At 46.1% G+C, this 11,570-nt stretch overlaps 1 protein-coding gene and 1 pseudogene across 1 annotated transcript; both read left to right on the top strand.

The window, feature by feature from the left end:
- Positions 1–1,772, top strand: LOC147964264 (uncharacterized). Its single transcript, XM_087529902.1, has 3 exons — positions 1–525; positions 813–1,115; positions 1,206–1,772. Exons 1-3 carry the CDS (start codon positions 1–3, stop codon positions 1,770–1,772), a joined length of 1,395 nt encoding a protein of 464 aa, XP_087386028.1.
- Positions 1,773–3,900: 2,128 nt separating this feature from the next.
- Positions 3,901–4,898, top strand: LOC147964263 (protein ANTAGONIST OF LIKE HETEROCHROMATIN PROTEIN 1-like; annotated as a pseudogene).
- Positions 4,899–11,570: the final 6,672 nt, after the last annotated feature.

The raw sequence follows: 11,570 nt of genomic DNA, 5'->3' as shown, positions 1-11,570 counted from the left end.
ATGGCCGATGAGGAGGACGAGATCCCCTTCTTCTCTCAATTCCCCTTGTCTCAACAGGCACCCGAAGGCTCATCCACCGGTGGAAATCTCGGGAGGGGAATGGGTTTCTTGGATCTCAACAGCAACGTTGACAACTTCCCGGAGTTGGGCTCGTACCAGCAACTCCTCTTCGACCAGTCGGCCGGTCATGGCATTCCTCCGGTCGGACCTGGTCGTGGGAGGCCCGTGCCCCAGGGCGGAGGAGGCCGCAGCCGGTCTCTGAACATCGGAGGCCGAGGCGGCTCTCACCTGCGTCCGTTCGTCGCCCCGGCCGCAGCTGCCGTTGAGGGAAGCGTCATAGGGCGTGGGAGGACCTTGTCCCAGGTCACCGGACGCGGCATAGGTCGAGGCAATGGGTCCTCAGCGACCGGCAGTAGAGGAAAAACTGCGGGGAAGCAACGTGTGTCCTCAACTGCTGCGTCTTCAGAAGATGTCGACGAGAATGAAGGCTTTGAAGATGAAGATGACAACAATGCTTTTGGAGAGGTATATTTTTAATTGGTATATTGCATTGCACAATGGTATACAATGCTGTTGTTGCTGCTGCTGGGCGCAATGCTGCTGTTGGGCAGCACTAGTATATTTTTGATTGCTATATTGCAGTGCACAATGGTATATTGCACTAGTACATAGTTCTTTTTTTGTCTCAGAGTGCAAATTCATCTTCTGTTTGTGCTAGCTGATTGTGTGTATAATGGTATACGTTGGTGTAGAATTTGAAACAGCTTGATTCTACTTTTGTTTGAATTGTGTGCTTGTTATTTTTTGTTTAGAAAAACATTGCCAAGGCTGATTGGACAGACGCGCATATTTCTGTATTTTGTAACATCGCCTGTGATGAAGCTAGGAATGGGCACTGTGTGAATGGTGTTTGGACAAGTAGAGCGTACAATAACATGAAGAAAAAGTTTTATCAGCGTGCTGGCCTCCTGCATAGTACCAAGCAATTCAAAAATTGCATAACTAGACCCAAGAGCTACTACACTGCTTGGTTGTGGTTGGGGCAGCAAACTGGTTGTGGCCGAACTGGAGATGGAGCTATAACTACATCAAATGCATGGTGGAAAAAAATTAAGGTACATACATTATTCTGCAAATTACATCTGAATTGTTCACACTTGGTTACATTATTTAGCCTTGTCCTAATTACCTAACTAATGTTGCAGGAGAGACCAGATGTCAGAAAATTCAAGGGTGGCAATCCTGAGTATTTGGATATGCTAATAGAGTTATTTCAAGGTGTGGCAGTTGATGGATCATCAGCTTATGTGCCCTTAGATGAAGATGAAGAAGAAGAATATGATGTTGCCGATGATGGAAATGAGCAGAGTCCCATGAGCACCACCAGCAAGAAGAGGGGAAGCAGCGGCGGTGAACAGTCAGCTTCAAGCCCAGGAAAGAAACACAAGAGCCCAATGGTGAAACTAATGACAGGGCTCATCAATACTATGAATGGTGAGAACACTTCTGACATGATCACTGAATATGCAAACAAAAGGCAGGAAGCAAAGGACAAGGCAAAAGAGAAGAAATCAAACAACACTAAGGAATCCATTACTCATTGTCAACTGTTGGCAGTTAAATGTGGTGCAGAAGAAACAAGTGTTGAGTACTTCATGGCAACTCAACTGTTTGCAGATGAGGCAAACAAAGTCATATTTGAGAACATTTCAAGTGATGACGCTAGACTGACTTGGTTGAAGAGGTGGTGCATGATGAAGAAGTTGTACTAGTGTAATAGTTATCTTGATTGTCCTTTTAATAATATACCTATGTAATGGACCTGTGTTGTGTGACCTTGTTAAATGATGAATGCATGTTAGTGTGTTCCATTTGCATGTACTAATGTTTTCAAGTTGAAGAGGTGGTGCATAATGAAGAAGTTGTACTAATGTTTGCATGTTTCAGGATGATGACAGCAGTGTTGATGGAATCAGCAGTGATGATGGGAGCAGCAGTGATGATGAAGCACTGATGTTGTTCATGCACCAAAAAAGGAAGAGAAGAATGATGCAGATGGCCTGCATGGTTGGTAAGTACTACTTGGACTCTTACGGTAACAAAGGACCTACAAGCGTACCAATACAGTCTGGGCATGATTGGGTTATGACAACACTAGGCAACGATGTTGGGGAACGTAGTAATTTCAAAAAAATTCCTACGCACACGCAAGATCATGGTGATGCATAGCAACGAGAGGGGAGAGTGTTGTCTACGTACCCTCGTAGACCGTTCACGAAAGCGTTATATCAACGCGGTTGATGTAGTCGTACGTCTTCACGTCCGACCGATCCAAGTACCGAAAGCACGGCACCTCTGAGTTCTGCACACGTTTGGCTCGGTGACGTCCTCGCCTTCTCGATCCAGCAAGAGGGGCGAAGTAGTAGATGAGTTCCGGCAGCACGGCGGCGTGGTGACGGTGTTGGTGAAGAACAATCTCCGCAAGGCTTCACCTAAGCACTACGAAAACTATGACGGAGGATAAACTAGAGGGGATGGGGTTGCCGGCACACGGCTTGGTGTTTCTTGATGTGTCTTTGGTGCTAGCCCTACCCCTCTATTTATATGTTGAGCCCTGGGGTCGAAACTTGGAGTAAAAGCCTCCTCAAAGTCGGTTTCACCCAAAAGGCAAGAGTCCTTCTCGGACTCCAGGGCTAGACGCCAGGGTTCTCGGCATCTACCCCTAGACGCCAGGGTTCCTGGCGTCTAGCCTCTGGTCTCCGCAAAACTTCCTTTTGCACTTTCCAAAAGCCTCGTGGGCTTTCCCCTTTGGCCCAGATAAAGTGTTCTCGTGCCCAAACATTTCGGGAAACATCCGAAACCCCTTCCGGTGAATTCCGGAACCCTTCCGGAGATCAAACACTACTATCCCATATATCAAACTTTATCTCTGGACCATTCCGGAGTTCCTCGTCATGTCCATGATCTCATCTCGGACTCCAAACAACATTCGGTCATCAACTTACATAACTCATATAGTACTATATCGTCAACGAACGTTAAGCGTGCGGACCCTACGTGTTCGAGAACTATGTAGACATGACCGAGACACCTCTCTGGTCAATAACCAATAGCGGGACCTGGATGCCCATATTGGCTCCTACATATTCTACGAAGATCTTTATCGGTCAGACCGCATAACAACATACGTTGTTCCCTTTGTCATCGATATGTTACTTGCCCGAGATTCGATCGTCGGTATCTCAATACCTAGTTCAATCTCGTTACCGGCAAGTCTCTTTACTCGTTCCGTAATACATCATCCCGCAACTAACTCATTAGTTGCAATGCTTGCAAGGCTTATAGTGATGTGCATTATCGAGTGGGCCCAGAGATACCTCTCCGACAATCGGAGTGACAAATCCTAATCTCGAAATACGCCAACCCAACAAGTACCTTTGGAGACACCTGTAGAGCACCTTTATAATCACCCAGTTACGTTGTGACGTTTGGTGGCACACAAAGTGTTCCTCCGGTAAACGGGAGTTGCATAATCTCATAGTCATAGGAACATGTATAAGTCATGAAGAAAGCAATAGCAACAAACTAAACGATCAAGTGCTAAGCTAACGGAATGGGTCAAGTCAATCACATCATTCTCCTAATGATGTGATCCCGTTAATCAAATGACAACTCATGTCTATGGCTAGGAAACTTAACCATCTTTGATTCAACGAGCTAGTCAAGTAGAGGCATACTAGTGACATACTATTTGTCTATGTATTCACACATGTATTATGTTTCCGGTTAATACAATTCTAGCATGAATAATAAACATTTATCATGAAATAAGGAAATAAATAATAACTTTATTATTGTCTCTAGGGCATATTTCCTTCAAACAAAACTGCTTGTTACAACATGTTTAGAATGCACAGACCAATGTTTGAGAAATTGCATAGTGTGCTTGTTGATTCCTATGGTTTGAAGTCCACTAAAAAATGTCATCAGTTGAGTCTCTAGGCATGTTTCTTTGGATAGTAGGTTCCCCTCAATCTGTAAGACAAGCAGAAAACAGATTTGTTAGGTCATTGGGGACAATTGTAAGGAAGTTTGATAAGGTTTTGGAATGTCTGATCAAGCTTGCAAAAGACATCATCAGGCCAGTAGATCGTCATTTCAGAACTGTGCATTCCAAATTAAGATCTAGAAAGTATGCACCATTTATGGATAATTGCATTGGTGCAATAGATGGGACACACATACAAGTTGTGGTACCAGTTGCCACTGCTGCCCAGCATAGGAATAGACATAAGGAGAAGAGTCATAATGTGATGTGTGTGTGTGACTTTGATATGAGATTCACATTTGTCCTAGCTGGTTGGCCAGGATCAGTGCATGACATGAGGGTCTTCAGTGATGCCCGATCCAGATTTGGTGACAAGTTTCCAAAACCTCCACCTAATAAGTTTTATCTTGTGGACTCAGGGTACCCAAATAGACCGGGTTATCTTGCACCATACAAGGGTTTAACCTATCATTTCCAGGAGTACCATGATGGCACAATGCCTAGAGGAAAAAAGGAACGCTTCAATTTCACCCATTCTTCACTTAGAAATGTCACCGAGAGGTGTTTTTGAGTCTTGAAGAACAAGTGGAGGATTTTGTTTCACTTGCCTAGTTATCCACAACAGAAACAAAGCAAAATCATTGTGGCTTGCATTGCACTGCACAATTTTATTAGAAAAAGTCAACTCCCCGATATAGATTTCGACAAGTGTGATCAAGATGAAAATTATGTACCATTGTCTATGCCAACGACCACAACAAATGATTCAACAAATGAGATGGACAGTGCTGCTATGAATCAATTCAGAGCTTGGGTCGCTGATGGGTTGTGGTCCTTGAAACAACAATGATATTAACATGTGACACCCGGATAATCAAGCTACAGTAATCCACTATTAAGGGTGCCATGTCATCACATTACTGTTGCTAATCCTCGGTTGATCCAAATCACAATCCAAATTCAAATTTAAAATAGAAGTCCAAAATTCAAATTTCTCAAACATGCAAAGTAAAATGTTCAAAGTGTGGAAAATATTCCATAACCAATTATGGTGCTGACCCAACGAATTTATAAAGTGTTGTAATGCCCTATAATAAATAAAATAGGGGCTAAAAACAAATAATTAAATGCTTTTTAAAATTATAAAATTACTAACTAGCTGAATTAAGTGCCAAACTTAAATATGGCAGAGTCCTAATTTGTGACACTAATTTACAAGAATTGTATTATATAAGACTAAAACTATATGGAAAGAATTAAGAAGACATAAACTATTTAAAAGGAAAAGAAAAGCCAAATAAAAAGACAAAAGCAAAATGGACCCCCCCTCTTGGGCCACTTGGCCCAGTTCGCCGAGCAACCCAGCTGGCCAGGCCGGCCCAGCCGCACCCCTCGCTCGTCCCCTCCGCCACAGGGAACGGGGGGTTACCGTGGCGGTCATCCACGGCACCATGGCCGCGGTGGCGGCCATCGGCGGCCCCCTCCCGCCTATTTAGCCGACCCCGGCGCCCCCCTCTCCCCCTGGAACCCTAACCCCTATCCCCTCGCGCCCCACTCTCCCTCTGCCACTCGCGCCCGACGCCCCTCGTCGTCATCGTCGCGGCCACCGTCGTCTTCGGCGTGCGGGAGCACGTCCAGGAGGTCCGTCACGACCGGATTCGTCCGTTCCGGGGACCCCTACAGCAAAGGGATCGAGGACGTCTTCCACTTTCGGTTGCCGTGGATCTCCGTCGGGGATCATCGTCTTCGAGCCTTCCCCGAGCTCATCGCCCAGCCCGTCGTCCTCACTGTGAGCCGCTGCGCCGGTTGCGCTCCTTCCTTTTCGCTTTATCCGTCCCCATCGTAGAGTCCGTCGAGCTCCGCCCGTAGTCGCCGCCCCGTTCGTTGACTCGTCGCCGCCGCCCACGCTCGATTGACCACGCGCGCGCGCTCGCGTCGCTGTACTGACCGTCGCAGCTTGTCGTGCTGGCCGCGCACCGTGCCCGCGCCCCCCTGCTGCGCTGCTCTAGCCACTGCCACGCTGCTCTGCTTGCTGCTTGCCGGCCGTCGCCCCCTGGTCCGCCGCCCTGCAACCGCGGCCTGCCTTGCCGCTCGCCTCGCGTCGCTCACCGGCCCAGCCTCACGCTGTGCAGCCCCGCGCCCCGCGCCCAACTCATGTGCATGCTATTGCTGCTCTCCTGAATGTACTACTACTAGTTCCTGTAGCTGCTACTAGCTAGCTTTGCTAAATCTACACTGTCTAACCCTCTAAACAGCCCATAAACTGCAGTTAAACAACTGTTAACAAGGCTAAGAAAATTATAAGTAGAAAGTATACTTGATAAACTTTAATTTATCCCACTGGACCAAATCCTTTCGAAGCATCGATTAAATCCTACAAAAATCACTAAATGCCATCTTCTCTTACACTTAGCATTGTGTGTGTATACAGCCACCACTGGCCGACCCGTACAAATTAGCTTAGGGGATAGTTTCTAGTTAGTTTAATTGCTAGCCAATGACAAGTGGAGCCCCTGTTTAGATTAGATAAATCTACTTAGAAATTTAATAGAACTAATTAACTTTTAGTTAATCTCGCTGACATGTGGCCCTTGTTGTAAATTAAAATGATAGATTAAATTAAAAGTGCCTAATCTATGACAGTCGGGATCCGCCTTTACTATTCACCTTTTGACCAGTCAAATGTTGACTGGGTCAACTCTGCTGACTGAACCCTCCCTGGCCCATTGTCAACCTCTATGTACACTCTGTGTACACAGAGTTGGGTACACGTAGCAATTTGTTATTTAATTTCGAATTAAAACAATTTCAGAATATTGTTTAAATCTTTGAAAAATCATAAAAAATAATCTGCAACTCGGATGAAAAAGTTTTATACATGAAAGTTGCTCAGAACGACGAGACGAATCCGGATACGCAGCACGTTCGTCCGCCACACATCCCTAGCATAGCAAAAACGCAATTTTCCCCTCCGGTTCATCTGTCCGAAAACGCGAAACACCGGGATACTTTCCTGGATGTCCCCCCCTTCGTCGGTATCACCTCCTACCGCGTTAGGGCATACCTAGCACCGCGTATTGCCTTGTTATATTTTGTGATGCTTTGTTTGCTCAGTATTTACTGTTTCTTCCCCCCTCTTCTTCTCTGGTAGACCTCGAGATCGGCGTTGATGCCACTGAGTACGACTACATCACCGACGACCCCTCCTTGCCAGAGAAACCAGGCAAGCCCCCCCTTTGATCATCAGATATCGCCTACTCTTCTCTATACTGCTTGCATTAGAGTAGTGTAGCATGTTACTGCTTTCTGTTAATCCTATTCTGATGCATAGCCTGTCATTGTTGCTACAGTTGTTATCCTTACCTGCTATCATACTGCTTAGTATAGGATGCTAGTGTTCCATCAATGGCCCTACACTCTTGTCCGTCTGCCATGATATACTACTGGGCCGTGATCACTCGGGAGGTGATCACGGGCATATGCTATATACTTTATACTGTCACATTACTTATGATACTGTTCGGAGATGGGGGCTGAAGGGGCAGGTGGCTCCATCCCGGTAGAGGTGGGCCTGGGTTCCCGACGGCCCCCGACTGTTACTTTGTGGCGGAGCGACAGGGCAGGTTGAGACCACCTAGGAGAGAGGTGGGCCTGGCCTTGATCGGCGTTCGCGGATACTTAACACGCTTAACAAGATCTTGGTATTTTATCTGAGTCTGGCTACTGGCCTATACGCACTAACCATCTACGCGGGGACAGTTATGGGCACTCGATGTCGTGGTATCAGCCGAAGCCTTCGTGACGTCAGCGACTGAGCGGCGCGTGCCGGGTTGGACCGCGTAACACAACTTCCTTTGTAATGGAGGTTGCTAGGTCTGCTCTCCGGCCGCGTACGCAACATGCAGGTGTGCAATGGGCCCAGACCCCTGCGCGCATAGGATTTAGACCGGCGTGCTGACCTCTCTGTTGTGCTTAGGTAGGGCTGCGACGTGTTGATCTTCCGAGGCCGGGCATGACCCAGAAAAGTGTGTCCGGACAAAGGGGATCGAGCGTCTTGGGAAATGTGGTGCACCCCTGCAGGGAAGTTAATCTATTCGAATAGTTGTGATCTTCGGTAACAGACGACTTGGAGTTGTACCTTGACCTTATGACAACTAGAACCGGATACTAAATAAAACACACCCTTCCAAGTGCCAGATATAACCCGGTGATCGCTCTCTAACAGGGCGACGAGGAGAGGATCGCCGGGTAGGATTATGCTATGCGATGATATTGGGTGAACTTACCATCTACTCTCTTCTACATGCTGCAAGATGGAGGTGGCCAGAAGCGTAGTCTTCGACAGGACTAGCTATCCCCCTCTTATTCCGGCATTCTGCAGTTCAGTCCACATATGATACCCCTTTTCCATTTGATACCAATGCATAAATATGTAGTGTAGCTCCTTGCTTGCGACTACTTTGGATGAGTACTCACGGTTGCTTTCTTCCCTCTTTTCCCCCTTCCTATACCTGATTGCTGCGACCAGACGATGGAGTCCAGGAGCCAGACGCCACTGTTGACGACGACTCCTACTACTCTGGAGGTGCCTACTACTACGTGTAGGCCGCTGACGACGACCAGGAGTAGTTTAGGAGGATCCCAGGCAGGAGGCATGCGCCTCTTTCGGTCTGTATCCCAGTTTGTGCTAGCCTTCTTAAGGCAAACTTGTTTAACTTATGTCTGTACTCAGATATTGTTGCTTCCGCTGACTCGTCTATGATCGAGTTCTTGTATTCGAGCCCTCGAGGCCCCTGGCTTGTAATATGATGCTTGTATGACTTATTTTTATTTGTAGAGTCGTGTTGTGATATCTTCCTGTGAGTCCCTGATCTTGGTCGTACACGTTTGCGTGTATGATTAGTGTACAGTCAAATTGGGGGCGTCACAGAACAAGTGTTGTTCAAACGTGTACGGTCAAATTGGGGGCGTCACAGAACAAGTGTTGTTCTCTTATGTAATTTCTTTTATCTCGGTTGTTATGTACTCTCTCTTATTTTGGTTCTTATGAACAAATGTTAATCATTTGTATGAACAAGTGTTATTTCGGTTGTCACTATTCTGTAATTCATTTGTATGAACAAGGGTTATGTGAACAAGTGTTTTATCAACTTATAAGTCGATGTAAACAAACAGGTAGGGACTTGGGACTTATAAGTCGATGTAAACAAACAGGTAGGGACTTATGACTTATAAGTTGGGACTTAAAAAAGTCATATGACTTATGAAACAAACAGGGCCTAAATCACAAAACAAGAGATACTCAGGGATATGCATATCCCCACGCGTCCTGGCACATCGCCCTGTCGTGTGCGCGCCGCGCAGGGGCATGGCGACGCTTTCGAGTTTGGTGGGTCACTGCTCTACCTCTGGCTGCGCCCCTCGGAGTACTGAAGATGACCGCGATAGCGACGATCTTGATTTCGAGGATTGGGATGGCAACAATGATGCTAGTGGGAGAGGGTCCAACTCTGATCGGTCTGATGATGAGGTAGATGATTCTGTATCCCCAGATTGATAATTTAGTATGATTGTATGTATGATGATACATGTGAAATATTTGCCTTGTTGATCTGTTCAAGTAGTCGTTGGTATGTGTGACAGCCAACATGATATCTGAGACAGAGACGTTCGCTGTCACTCTCAAGAAATAAGTTTTGGATTTTTTTGGTCTGTTATTCAGCCAGTATTGTCCCACTAACTCAAAATCAGCACCAAAAGAGTTGACATATCTCAGTAATATGGAGTCTGTTTGCTATACAATCAGCTAATTAGTGCAATCATGCAATCGATAGCTTGAGCTACTCTGATGTGCAATCGTGCAATCGAATTAAATTAACCTGAAGATAAAGCAAATATGGCTATCACCAGATGTAGTAATGCCTCTCTCTTGAAATTGTTCATTAGACGAGCATGATTTGATTGAGAAGGCACCTTATGTTAATTTTTTTTACTCTTAGGTATGGATGCCCCTCTCTCTGTATTAGTTGACTCTGACCTATGCATCACAGTCAGCAGGAGATTGTCATCTTAGAAATTCATCTGCCCACAAGGTGCCATGTGGTTTTACTCTAAATGTGAATAAAGAAATGTTTTCTCTTTTAATCTACAAACCTTATGCTGCTCAGAATTCTCCCCTTTTTGGCCCCATCTGTCAGTCAACACCCATCTTCTTCACCACACAGATATTTTCGGCTGGAAGTTAGCACCCAGCAAACAAAGGAAGGTCCATTAGAGAACCATTTACGCTTGCATGCTACACAATACCAGAAAAAAACAAGGATTGTTACCACAAGAAATCTTTAGACAAATAAATGACCTTTAACTCATAGCCCTGGGAACACATTTGCGCGACGAAGATATGCATCTCCTTCTAGTTCGATGCAAGCAGTGGCAGAGGCAGGGTGGCCAGCCAGGGCCCGGGCCCTCCCCAACATCCTAATTTCCTTTGTATTATGCATATGAACAGTGACATTTTTTTACTATTGCTTGTAGCCGGCCCTCCCCAACATCAGATTATACGCATTCCTGCCTCCGCCACTGGATGCAAGGACACTGATTTGTGTAATTTTGCCGGCTACAGACAGTTTCATTGATTCCTTTGGACAAAGAAAGAAAGCGAGACTCATGGAAGAGAGCAATAAGAAGAGGAAACTATATGGAGGTGAAGCACAAGGAAATCAACCTCCTTTTGATGGTAGCCAGGACGACCCAATGCCCCTTCCAAATCCAATGATCGGGTTTAATCTGCCTAGTGACAGGCTATGGTCAGTTAAGAGAAGGCTTTTAGAGCAAGCTTGGACCCCCCTTCTTTTATTATGAGAATGTGGCCTTAGCCCCAAGAGGAGTATGGAGAACTATTTCAAGAACCTTGTATGACATTGAACCAGAATTTGTGGATTCCAAGTACCTTTGTGCAGCTGCCAGGAAACGAGGTTATATACACAATCTACCAATTGATAACAGGTCACCTCTCCTCCCCCCCCAAAGAATATATTTAAGGCGTTCCCTGATTATGAGAAGTGGTGGCCTTCCTGGGACCCAAGAAGGCAGCTAAACTGCCTGCTGACGAGCGTGGCAAGTGCAAAGCTGACAGAACGGATCGAGTATGCTCTTGCAAGCTCAGGCAGTTTGCCATCTCTAAGTGTTCAGAAGTATGTCGCCGACGAATGCAGGAAATGGAACTCCTTGTAACGCTCCGGACACACCCACCGGTGGTCGTTACTCCTGACGGGATCTAGACTCCTTGTATGACATTGAACCAGAATTTGTGGATTCCAAGTACCTTTGTGCAGCTGCCAGGAAACGAGGTTATATACACAATCTACCAATTGATAACAGGTCACCTCTCCTCCCCCCCCAAAGAATATATTTAAGGCGTTCCCTGATTATGAGAAGTGGTGGCCTTCCTGGGACCCAAGAAGGCAGCTAAACTGCCTGCTGACGAGCGTGGCAAGTGCAAAGCTGACAGAACGGATCGAGT

Source organism: Triticum urartu, chromosome 6A (genome assembly GCF_056163025.1).
Source record: "Triticum urartu cultivar PI428250 chromosome 6A, HENAU_Tu73, whole genome shotgun sequence".
In the NCBI taxonomy this organism is placed as follows: domain Eukaryota; kingdom Viridiplantae; phylum Streptophyta; class Magnoliopsida; order Poales; family Poaceae; genus Triticum; species Triticum urartu.
This window is presented reverse-complemented; position numbering and strand designations above follow the sequence as displayed.

Excerpts from the sequence above, each read along its gene's own strand:
- LOC147964264 (XM_087529902.1), top strand. The coding sequence starts at position 1 with ATGGCCGATGAGGAGGACGAGATCCCCTTCTTCTCTCAATTCCCCTTG. Across the intron at positions 526-812 it reads ACAACAATGCTTTTGGAGAG|AAAAACATTGCCAAGGCTGA; the intron begins GTATATTTTTAA and ends TTTTTTGTTTAG. Across the intron at positions 1,116-1,205 it reads CATGGTGGAAAAAAATTAAG|GAGAGACCAGATGTCAGAAA; the intron begins GTACATACATTA and ends CTAATGTTGCAG.